Raw genomic sequence first — 12,609 nt, 5'->3', positions numbered from 1 at the left:
GCCTATAAACTACATTTTTAACCGTCCTCTAAGCAGGATTAGGTATAAGTATTATTTACTAGCGACCCGCCCCAGCATCGCACGGGTTAATAAATTATACACCTAAACCTTCCTCAAGAATCACTCTATTGATAGGTGAAAACCGCAGTTCAGTAGATTTTGAGTCTATCGCGAACATACAAACAAACATACAGACGCGGCGAGGGACTTTGTTTTATAAGGTGTAGTGATACACCAACGCCAGGCGACGTAGTGCCTGACCTACGATTACGTCCAATTATTAACCCCGCCAAAGATGTCCACAACAGATACACAGTGCAATGAACCTTAATGCATTGCAATAAGGTGTGCATTATGGCGTGTTTCAAAAATGACTAATCCGCCTAAATCAAACCAGTATAAGCGCGACCTCAAACTACGTTTAATCGTTACGGGACTCGACAGATATATACTGGTCTTCCTAAAGATCTTCTGTAAGTGAACATGACAGTTAGACACTTATACATCATCTGCATCTCTACTATTTACATAAAGAAGCGTTTGCACTTGTTGAATTTCTAGTCTAATTTGACCCACCGAATCTTAAAAATGTCTGGGTAGTTGGAGGTTTAGCTTATACTGGTAAGGTGGTAACCCACTTAGGCGTTGGGATGAACATCACAGGTATGGGATATTGTCTTGCGTCTATATTTAGCCGCGTACGGAGTTTCCTATAAATACGGCGCGTGTTAGTTTCGGCCGCAGTTCCGTGTGCTGCGCCGTTATTTATCGCTTTTCGCGACTGACAGCATGAATCCGCGGTTCGAAGTGCGCCAATGTGAGAAACTTGGCAGGTGGGTCACTTATCACACACTTAGTTTAAACTTAGAACTAAGTAATGGAATTTATACGAATTTATAGGAATATTATTATAATATTGCAACCGGAACAAAAAATGAAATATTAAATTTAAATTTTTGCATAAATTAATATGTAGGCAGTAGGTATCAAGTTCATGTCGATACCGTTGTTGTAAGGTAGGTATTATTTAAGATATAGTTGAAACTATTTAAATTTGAAGTGAAGTAAATATTGATGTGTACAGTGTGCGATATGGCTGTGATTCGCTTATTCCAGAAGATTCGCGAACTTAAATATGTATTTTCAAAATGCAACCACACGTACACTTCTTCGTTTTCGATGTGTGGCGTGTATAGAGTTGCATCGTGGCGTGTATAGAGTTGCATCGTCGTTAAAAATATGTGTAGGTACATTTGCCTTACTACAAGTGATTACGGTGCCATGGTCGTATGTGATCCTAATGCACAAGCTTCGGCAAGCGGCATCATTCTACTGTAACAGGACTTACAAACTGATTTTTTGACTCTGTACCTTTACGCAAGTCGCCACACAACGCTTACCTACGTGCTACTATTATTAAACCACGGTTTAATCTCTAGTATTCTAGAGTGATTGTAACATTTGTAACTGCATATGTAAGCGTAGGTACGCCGTGGCAGCAATAGACCTACGCGCCGGCGACACTGTGCTGTCCGAAGAGCCGTTCCTCCTGGCGCCGCACAGCGACTCGCCGCTCGTCTGCTTCGCCTGCCACCTGCCGCTGGTCAGCCGCTTCGTGCCGTGCAAGGGCTGCGATGTGGCGCCGGTCTGCCCTGAGTGCCCTGAACATCTCGCTAGTGAGTCTTACTGTATAGTCGTAGCATTGTTGCTTCGCCTTCCACTTGCCGCTGGTCAGCCGCTTCGTGCCATGTAAGGGCTGCAGCGTGGCGCCGGTCTGCCCTGAGTGCACTGAATATCTCGCTAGTGAGTCTTACTGTATAGTCGTAGCATTGTTGCTTCGCCTTCCACCTGCCGCTGGTCAGCCGCTTCGTGCCGTGTAAGGGCTGCGGTGTGGCGCCGGTATGCCCTGAGTGCCCTGAATATCTCGCTAGTGAGTCTTACTGTATAGTCGTAGCATTGTTGCTTCGCTTGCCACCTGCCGCTGGTCAGCCGCTTCGTGTCGTGTAAGGGCTGCGGTGTGGCGCCGGTCTGCCCTGAATGCCCTGAACATCTCGCTAGTGAGTCTTACTGTATAGTCGTAGCATTGTTGCTTCGCCTTCCATCTGCCGCTGGTCAGCCGCTTCGTGCCGTGCAAGGGCTGCGATGTGGCGCCGGTCGGCCCTGAGTGCCATGACCATCTCGCAACTGAACATCTTGCTAACACTAAATTTGGCTTAAATCTTTGTGAAATTCTCTTTACGCGTGCATACATAGCCAAAATCCAAATTACCTCGCTCGTACCAAGAAGCAATACAGTTTTTTTTTTAATTGGGATGCGTATCCTGATCGTCTGCAATCGTTTCTATTAGCCAACATCTCTCAAGAGAGAAAGACACTTGGATAATAACTTATTGGAAGGAGGATCTGAGCTAAGAGTGAAAACTCGGTTTTAGATTTAGGTAGCTGTCAGATTTCTCTTCTCGATATGCTGGTTCAACTTGGGTATGTGCAGAGAGCAAGGGTTAGGTACGTTTAGTATGTAATTTAGTTAATTTCCACATCCTTTTAATTTTTAGAATTTCACAACAAGGCCGAATGCGACTTGTTGAAATCGCAGCGCGAGTCCCGCGGCCTCAGCGCAATGGCCGTCGTCCCATACGTTGGAGCCCTAGCGGTACTAAGGGCTCTACTGCAGCGGCGGAACAACCCTCGGGCTTGGGAGGAATTTGCGAGACTTGAGACGCATATGGACCAGCGTCGTGGAACCGACGTTTATAACTACAATCAGCATACTGTCAAGGTCAGATATTAACAGATTATTAGTTATTAGATAGCTTGCAAGTCCTGTTCTACGTATTTTTAGTTATTTAAAATGAAAGTAAATAAACAACTACGTGACGCGCTGTTCTGTTTCGTGTCGTAAATATCTCAAGTCCCATAGGTAAGTAATTGGTACCTATAGGTGTATATATTTATGAATTAAAGAATAAGGCGCGAACATCCCCCTCCCCCACCGGCTTAATAGGTGTTACCAAATTGCACGTTAGATGTCGCTCTTCCTCGTAGTCCTGAATCACCCTATCAAGATTTTTCTTGAGATAATGACATTAATGACCCCAGAATCCACACACTTATTGAGTCGTTCTAATCTCAAATTACATGTATGACTGCGGTCAGCCTCAACTCCGTCAAACTTTTCACACATTTAGATTTGACCGAGTTTATACGCAGGGACAAATCTGAAGAATTACCCTTTTCATGATTTAGTTAACTAGTCACATCCCGAATCGGCATCATCTTTCTAACTATCAGCCGAAAGACTTCCACATAGAAAAAAGATTATCGATCGCTTAACGCAGCGGTCGGCAACTTTTTAGCAGCCAAGGGCCACATAGTAGTTAACGAAGTTGACGCGGGCCGCACTTTGTTAATATTTATGACTTTATCAGACATTGTCGTTTGTCAATATTACGAGTACATACAAAATAGCCAGGGAGGCTCGCAGGCCGCAATGAGAGGTTCGCGGGCCGCCTGTTGCCGACCGCTGGCTTAACGTGTTAATTTATTCTCGTTTTATATTAATATCCCTAAAATGTAGGGCCTAAATAACTACACTGTAACTTTTGTATATCCTTACAGTTCATTGAGTCCCTCGGGCTGCTGGCAGCCGGCGACGACCCCGAGCTCGCGCAGAGAGTCTGCGCGGCCATCGACATCAACAGCTTCGACGTGCGCGGCCCGCCCGCGCCGCTCGGCTGCGAGCCACTGCGGGGAGTCTATCTTAAAACAGCTCTGTTGGCGCATGATTGTGTGGGGAATACGCATATGTCTATAAATGATAATAATTTGTTGGTGTGCCATGCGAGCGTCGATATCAAGAAGGGGGAGCCGATTTTTTACAACTACACTGATCCTATGAAGGTGAGCCACAGTTAGAACCATTTTGATGTTCTTTAGGGTGGTATTCCACCTGTCCAATTTCTTTGTCCAATGTCAGTGCGTCTCACTCTCTCATTAAAGCAAAATGTGAGACGCAATACACATTGGACAAAGAAATTGGATAGGTGGAATGTGGAATGCCATCCTTAGCTCTTACACGACTAAATGACAATTGGTTACCGTAAGAATATTAGGTAGGTACATTGCACTCCTTAAGAGCACCGAAGTCCCAAGTCACTCAGGAGAGAAATCATCACATGTATAACATTGCACTAACCCCCAAAGAGTTTGCTCCCTATTTCTTAGTACCCTATTGATTTTGTGCTCAGCAGTTGTGAGTTCGAATCTCGCCCGACGCGCGATTTCAATTTTAATTTGAAAAAGTTTCCTCGTAATAATCGTAAGCTGTTCTTTGTCCTCTAGGGCACAGCGTTGCGCCAAGAGCACTTACTAAACGGGAAATACTTCAAATGCTCGTGCGCGCGCTGCGGCGACGCCACCGAGCTCGGCACCTTCATGAGCTCGGCCATCTGTACCGAGTGTCGCGGATACGTGTCTAGTGCAGGGGACACTTGGAGTTGTAACGGGTGTGACAAGAAATATGAAGCTTCAGTTATGGCGCATAAGGTTCAATGTTGCTCGGATAAATTAGATGTCATTAGTGAGTAAACTTAAAATATTCGAAACTAGAAGAAGCACAGTTGTCAAACCAAACGCTCGGTTACAGTGTAATATCAACCTTCATACATTCCGATTAAGGTTTACAATGGCAATATAATATGCGTGGTATTCAAAGGCTTAAGGCACTGTTATAGACGAATTCAGAAAAATAGTCGATTGTACATCGAGATTATTGAATAACCCATTATATCCGAGGCAATTTACCAGATTTCAAGCCGCTTGGCGAGACCCGATATACGAGTAAGATGAGGATGAAATGTTTAGGTATTTATGTATTTAATTAAACTTCCTGAACTATGGGCAGCGGTGCCGCCGGTGCTGCCTTATAAGCAATTAATAGCTTCTAAGCCTCTTCTTTCTACTAATGTTTTATTTTACAGACAAAAAGGACGAGAAAGACTTAGAAGAATACATCAAAAACGTTTCCCTAGTCCTGGCCCCGAACCACTACCTCCTCCTGGACGCGAAGCAGAGGCTAGCCGGGGTGCTCCGTGACATCATCACGCGCGAACCGAGACCTACCAAACGGTTACTAAGGAAGCAGTTACAGTTGTGCAAGGAGATATTAGCTGTGCTGGAAGTGCTTAGTCCGGGGATCTGTAGGGCCAAAGGTTAGTGCTATGAAAGTATTGGGCTCCTGGTACTGTCGCCCGGTTTATCCATTTGAGGCTACGTGAGGTCATCAATATCATCATGATGTCAACTACATGGTACTCATACAAAGTTACATACATAAATGTTGAGGTTTTTCAGTATTTCTTTCTACACCTTATTTTAATACTTTTCAGCCATCGCCCTATACGAGATTCACGCCGCGATGGTGCAACTGGCGAAAAAGGAGTTTGACTCTCGTGAAATAACAGGATCCGCATATTTGGTAACTAAACAAAAACTTATTAATTCACCTAAATATTTGGCTGTAGAATAGTAACACTACACCTTATAAAACAAAGTCCCCCGCCGCGTCTGTCTATGTGTATGTATGTTCGCGATAAACTCAAAAACTACTGAACGGATTTTTATGCAGTTTTCACCTATCAATAAAGTGATTCTTGAGGAAGGTTTAGGTGTATAATATTTTGAGGTTTTGTGTAACCCGTGCGAAGCCGTGGCGGATCGCTAGTTTATCTTTATTATTATTTTTAACTGCTCATCTCGCACCGTCTCAGTACCAGTCATCAGAAAGTTATATTAGGAAAGTACCTGTGCCAGGTTTTAAGTCTGAAAGAAATAGGTTTTTGAAATGCACTCAGAATTTAACTGTGTTTTAATTTTGTAGGATAAACTAGTCAGCGCGGATAAGCACCTAAAGAGATCACTTCAAATGCTTTTCATTGAGCCAGGCAACTCGCCCGAGGGTGAGCTGTGCGCGAAGGCGTTAGAGGAGTACAGGACGCTGAAGACTACTATGGCCACCGTGCTGGACGCCATCCATGCTGATGGCAAGACTTACGTCGCTGCGGCGCAGAACGGACAAGCAATACAGACATGTCCGACTGTTCAGTATAGCTTGTGAAGAATGTTCTGTAGAAGTTTCCGTTTCCATCAACGCCCTAACGCTGCAACCGGAAAAGAGTCATTTGGTTGAATATGTCGTACGCTTTCTGGCCCCAATTTCACCACGGTGACAAGTGCGACAATTGTAAAATCACTGTTGCTGACGTCACAGGCATCCATGGGCTACGGTTACCAATTACCATCGGGCGGGCCGTATTCCTGTTTGCCACCATCATTGTATTATTTAAAAAAACTGTATTATATCGGAAAAAAACAGATATTTCTTTTGCGAAGTTTCTGACAATTGTCAAGATTTAGAAGAATTGTAGGTAATTCTTGACAGGTAAGTAATGAGTTATATGTCGGAATTTCGTGACAATTGTAGTGTTTCTTGTGACAATTGTCATAAACTTAGCAAGAGAAATATCTGTTTTTTTCCGATATAATAAAGTTTTTTTTAATAATACAATGATGGTGGCAAACAGGAATACGGCCCGCCCGACGGTAAGCGGTAACCGTAGCCCATGGATGCCTGTGACGTCAGCAACAGTGATATTTTACAATTGTCGCACCTGTCACCGTGGTGAAATTGGAGCCTGATCGTTGTACATGGGTTGCTACGGCGCTCATAACCAAATAGCTGACGCATGTTGATAACTTGCGCAGGTTATATACTTCCTGTAAATAATGTCTTAGAAGTGTGCTTGCTCCACCTACTATGCACCGAGTGCAACTACTTTGACATTAGTCAAAACTATTCCAGAATCTCTAAAGAAAATATACATTTCCTGTAGTTAATATTACACTTTAGTAGTAGTTACCATATATTACACTTTAGTAGCAGGTAGTGCAAATTTATACAAATATATTTATACTTCTTTAAGACCTTTTCAAAATCTTGTTTTATTTGTTATCCTCGTGTTGCTAAGGGTGGTATTCCACCTGTCCAATTTCCAATATGTATGTATGTGTTTATTTATCCAATATGTATTTTGTCTCACCTTTTGCTAAATGAGAGAGTGAGACGCAATGACATTGGACAGATGGAATACGGGTGGTATTCCATCTGTCCAATATCTTGGATGTTAAGAGGTAAAAAAGGACATTGGAAGATCTATCATCAACATCATCACATACGTCAAAAAGTTTCGAAAAACCCAAACATATCATGAGCATGTTGCCGGCTCGATCAAAATTCAGCTCTCACAAGGATGGGAAATGAAATTTGGGGGAATTACCTAAAAGTATTTAATCCAAAAGGGGGTAAACCTACTTTAAGTATAAAGGCCTATCCAGACTAGTCAATTTTTCGCCAATCTGATTAAATTGCCCGATCGAATCAGGACGTGCGAATGCAAACGCCAATTTGGCTCGCCGAATTTAACCGCCGATAATGACCGGTATTACCGATAAAATGTGGTGCGGACGCAAGAATATCAATGTAATATCACCATAAATCTAAAATTGGTGATTAAATTGGACATTGACGCCAATTACGTTTCTGATCAAATCGGTCGATTTGATCAACCCGTCTGGACCGCTTAACTAAACGCAATCTTCACATTATTATACCATGGTATTTGTCAAATGAAGGAACTGTCAAATTTTCGCCTGCTTTTCCCGGCGTATAAAAATAAAATTAGCGTCCTCACTGTCCTCAGTAATATGATTTAATCAGTATTACCCTTTCGTAACCTGCGAGTCTCATAGAATAAAATACTCAATTTACTTCCGCCGAATATCTACTCATTCGAACGTGGGCTAGCAATTAATTACCTATTGTAATTAAGCGCTCGGCGTTTCCTCGTTAGTCGCTTCATATAATGTATAACATTATCCGGCAATAATATAATTAAGCATCAGAATAGTAGGTCGTGAGAAGCTTTGTTGCTTTGACACCATAGTACTTAGTGGAGTAGTGATTCTGACACTAGTAGTGGAGTAGTGATTTTGGTGATAGGATGGCTGATCAGACGTCGGTGTTGGCGCTCGTGATCCTGGCAGTCGGAGTCACTGTGCATTTCTCGCTGCACAAGGTCGAAGAGGGCCACGTCGGAGTCTATTACCGGGTAAGTCTATAGTATACAAATTTGCTGAATCTGAAACCTAACAGTGTTAATCAGTTTAAGCTAGTGGTTGGTAAGAACTTTGTACTTTCAATTCGTTTTAATAGATTTATTAAATCTAATAACAGTTTGATGAACTTAGTCAGCTGATATTGACCTTGTAACAGTTCCCTGGCCCAATATTACAGGGTTCTATGTTTCACTTTTATCTAACTAAAATTTGAACATTGTTGACATTAAGCCAAATTTGAACTAACTTGAAAATGTAACATAACCCTGTAATATTGGGCCAGTGAGTTGTAACATAAGAAAACTAGGTGTGTATTACTTAATTCATTCTTTTGGTAGTCTGTTATTAGTAATTTATCCATTATCTCATAACAGTAATCAGACAAGAGTCTGATGTTGGTAGGCCCTAAATTAATATCATCATCGTCATATCAGCCTTTTATCACTCACTGCTGAGCATAGGCCTATCTTTGAGTACCTATGCAATCTCATCCAGAAGTGACCCGCAATCTTCCTAATTAATATATATAACTCAAATAAAATATAAAACTAATCTTCATGATATTTTTCAATTAATTGTAAATTCCTTAATTAGGACAATGTATTTTCCAGGGGGGCGCTCTGTTGCCAGTGACGAGTCAGCCGGGGTTCCACATGATGATCCCCCTACTCACATCGTACAAAGCCATACAGGTAAATGTATTCATTTATTTATGCAGTTGTGTAAATAGTATGTAGACAGAGGTATACAATAAAATGTTGATCATTTTATCTTATCATTGCAACTTGTGTACTTAAATGATATTGTCAATTAGTTTAATTGAACACAAACAACATATGAATTCATAAGCTAAATTTTAATTTAGTTGCACTTTAAAATAAATTCCCACTAAGGGTTACAAAACTATAATTACTACATTGTAGCACTATCCTCCAGTCAACCATTAGTTTAAGTGCTGTTTGTAAAGTCCTAAGTTTAAAAGGAGAGAAAATGTTTGTTTCAGACTACTCTGCAGACTGATGAGGTGAAAAATGTCCCCTGTGGAACCAGTGGGGGTGTGATGATCTACTTCGAAAGGATTGAGGTTGTCAATATGCTGGAACCAAATACAGGTATAGGAACGTATTCTCATAAATATTTATGAAATAAAAATGGTTATTGGCTATTTATTATCCATTTTTTTTGTCATGCATATAGTCATTGTTATTGCTGATTGTACCTTTGTATGCCCAATAATACTTCATCACTCATCAAAACCTTTTTAATAGCAGTTCGCGCGCGCCGCCCAGGGGCCCATTTCTCGAACGGTATTTGACTAATATTATTAGTCCACGAACACACTAATAATATTAGTCTAATATCGTTCGAGAAATAGGCCCCAGGCCGAGGCACGTCTAAACTGGCCGTTTTGTGCGCGAGAAAAATGCTTCGAGCGTATGCTCGCTCTGTGTGGACCGGCTAATGAGACCAAACTGGATGGGTTGAATGAATGTTGTTTTATTGTCACAGTTCTGGACGTAGTGCGCAACTTCACCGCCGACTACGACAAAACGCTCATCTTCAACAAGGTGCACCACGAGCTGAACCAGTTCTGCAGCGCACACAGCCTGCATGAGGTCTACATCGACCTTTTTGACCAGATTGACGAGAACCTCAGGACGGTGAGTACATTGCAAATATGAACTTTTGTCTTATAAATAGGTCATCATGATTAGATAATAAGTTCCTGTGGGATTTGGATATTTTGAAATATTGGAGACGGTAAACTTCAGTAGGTAATATCGCTTGTACATAAACTCTTCGTAGAAGATCGTAAGAAACTACTGGGGCTTAAACTGTGCTTTTTTTATGCAGGCTCTCCAAAAAGACCTGAACGAAATGGCCCCAGGGCTGCGCGTGCAGGCAGTGCGCGTCACCAAACCAAAGATCCCTGAGGCCATCCGCAAGAACTACGAGCTCATGGAGGCCGAGAAGTCGAAGCTCCTCATTGCAGCCCAACATCAGAAGGTATTAATGTCATTGTTTTACAAGATTTGAACCAGTACGTTATTAAGTCCACAGTCGTTATTAGCGCGAGATAACAGTGTTATTTGCATTGTAACTAATTTGCCTGCGCGCTAACCCTTTTCCAGGCATAGTGCACCTAGCGACCACATACTCGCTAATAGAATTTCAACCTTAGGAATCTGATTTAAGGTTCATATTCGGGTGGTCTTTCGGGAAAAGTTACTTATCATTAAATGAATCATCAAAGCTGCATAAATTTTAATATATTTGCATTTTTTGGAAAAACCTCGTAGTTTGGTGCTGTCTGGAAAAAGGTTAACAGGGATAGATTGAAACTTTAAAGTTACACATAACAGATAAAGCAAGTAATATAACATCTTATAACACTTCTAAATCCTCTTGTTATAGGTTGTAGAAAAAGAAGCAGAGACGGCTCGGCGCAAGGCGGTCATCGAGGCTGAGAAAGAGGCACAGGTAGCAAAGATCCAATATGAACAGAAAATCATGGAAAAGGAATCTCTACAGAAGATAGAACTCATTGAGGATAGCATCCACAAAGCCAAGCAGCAGACCAAAGCGGAGGCCGAATTCTACAATCTTAAGAAACAGGCGGAGGCCAATAAACAACTACTGACCAAAGAGTACTTGGAGTTGAAGAGATATGAAGCACTTGCTATTAACAACAAGATATACTTTGGCAATGATATTCCAAGCATGTTCTTACAGGCTAATGTTGGTGACAATGTTCCAATTCCCACCCCAAAAAGTGTTCAAGTGCAATGAGTAATAGTCACTCTGTCAAAACAACTAGTCAGACAGTAAGTCATACAGGGAGCAAATGTTTTGACAAGGAATTAAAGGCTCTAAATAATTTCGAGCACCACATGTCTAATTGGAGTGTTGGGCTATTTTTGGAGATCATGTGATAATTTTGTATCATTAGGAATAGTTTTACATAGGCCCGTTTCTGTGTTTTATAGAAATAAGATGTAGATGTGTAACAGGCTTTTACATATTGTTTTTTGACTGAATAATTACATGGTTCCAACTTAAGTACATAGCTTTTGTATGTAGTTACTTAACACCTGGTTAAAATAAAACTATGAATGTTAGAAAAATGTGATTTTAATTGAAAACATAACTTAGAAATAATTTACTGGCTTAGACATTTAGATCTTGTTGAAGGCAGCAATGTCAACGGACTGGACGAAATCTTCAAATTCTTGGATTTTCTCAGTGAGAAGGTCAACGGAGACTTTGTCGTCTTCAATGACACACATGATCTGCAGCTTGTGGATACCATAGCCAACTGGGACAAGTTTGGAGGCACCCCACAGGAGACCGTCCATCTCAATAGTGCGGACTTGCTTTTCCAATTCCTTCATGTCTGTCTCGTCATCCCAGGGTTTGACATCAAGGAGGATAGATGACTTGGCGATGAGGGCTGGTTTCTTGGATTTCTTCTCTGAATACGCCTTAAGACGCTCTTCTCTAATGCGGGCAGCTTCCGCATCCTAAAACAAACATAATAGTACTATTATTTTGAATATATTTATCTGAATACAATAAAACATAAAAATGATAATTTATATTTTTTAACATCAAAATTCAAAATGGATTCATAGTAGTTTCACTTTGGCAGTCTTATCTTCAAAGTAATTATCTAAGTATCCAATTGGATAAATTTAGTTACCTCCTCCTCATCACCAGATCCGAACAGATCGACATCATCATCATCATCCTCGACCTTGGCGGGCGCGGCGGTGGGCTTGCCGCCGGCGGTCAGGGGGCTGACGCCGGCAGCCCAGGCCTTGCGCTCGGCGGGTGTGTACGACGCGATGTGGTTGTACCAGCGCAGCGCGTGCGGCAGGCTGCCGGTCGGCGCCTTGCCGACCTGCTCAAACACCTGAACATCAGCTTGAGAAGGCACCCACCTATGGAATGTGAATATTCAATCAATTCTAGGCGACAATGTTCATTCGCAAGCATTTTTTCAGCAGTTGTACAATATAAATAGGTGGATGGCACATAACAGCTGTTCATTTGATAATAATTATATGACAATAATCAAGGTCGTAAGGCCAGGGGTTGACGTGGTAGACTTTTATAGGTTAGGAAGATAGCTCAATATTGTAAACACCTACCCGGATACGTAACTCCTCTCAGCCAAATATTTGTTCAGGTCATTGAGACCCTGGGCGGATTTAACGTCTCCGAAAGCCATTTTTTATAGATTAGGCTGATTTGTTCGAGCAACCACAACCACACGGCCCGGCAAAGAGCAAGTAAGAGAAAGAAAGAGACAAAGATTTTTAGAAAGAGATGACATTACTTAGAGTTGTACCGAATCATTTTTTACCGTAATTTTTGAATCGATTACATGTGCTTAGTAGATGGAGTCGATTATCGGTTAAAATTATTGTTACAAGC

At 41.7% G+C, this 12,609-nt stretch overlaps 3 protein-coding genes across 3 annotated transcripts; 2 read left to right on the top strand and 1 right to left on the bottom strand.

The window, feature by feature from the left end:
- Positions 1–633: 633 nt before the first annotated feature.
- On the top strand, positions 634–6,152 carry LOC134797279 (uncharacterized). Its single transcript, XM_063769506.1, has 8 exons — positions 634–833; positions 1,486–1,676; positions 2,556–2,779; positions 3,619–3,900; positions 4,342–4,579; positions 4,980–5,210; positions 5,388–5,476; positions 5,879–6,152. The coding sequence occupies exons 1-8, from the start codon at positions 790–792 to the stop codon at positions 6,113–6,115; spliced, it is 1,536 nt and encodes a 511-aa protein (XP_063625576.1). The 5' UTR covers positions 634–789; the 3' UTR covers positions 6,116–6,152.
- A 1,856-nt stretch (positions 6,153–8,008) lies between these two features.
- Positions 8,009–11,297, top strand: LOC134797699 (erlin-2-like). The gene is made up of 6 exons (XM_063770045.1): positions 8,009–8,165; positions 8,784–8,864; positions 9,176–9,284; positions 9,682–9,833; positions 10,027–10,179; positions 10,588–11,297. The coding sequence occupies exons 1-6, from the start codon at positions 8,058–8,060 to the stop codon at positions 10,960–10,962; spliced, it is 978 nt and encodes a 325-aa protein (XP_063626115.1). The 5' UTR covers positions 8,009–8,057; the 3' UTR covers positions 10,963–11,297.
- Positions 11,287–12,483, bottom strand: LOC134797700 (elongation factor 1-beta'). The gene is made up of 3 exons (XM_063770046.1): positions 12,324–12,483; positions 11,873–12,113; positions 11,287–11,693 (listed from the first exon to the last, which is right to left on the bottom strand). The coding sequence occupies exons 1-3, from the start codon at positions 12,401–12,403 to the stop codon at positions 11,349–11,351; spliced, it is 666 nt and encodes a 221-aa protein (XP_063626116.1). The 5' UTR covers positions 12,404–12,483; the 3' UTR covers positions 11,287–11,348.
- Between the last annotated feature and the right edge of the window lie 126 nt (positions 12,484–12,609).

Source organism: Cydia splendana, chromosome 15, assembly GCF_910591565.1.
Source record: "Cydia splendana chromosome 15, ilCydSple1.2, whole genome shotgun sequence".
Taxonomy (NCBI): domain Eukaryota; kingdom Metazoa; phylum Arthropoda; class Insecta; order Lepidoptera; family Tortricidae; genus Cydia; species Cydia splendana.
This window is presented reverse-complemented; position numbering and strand designations above follow the sequence as displayed.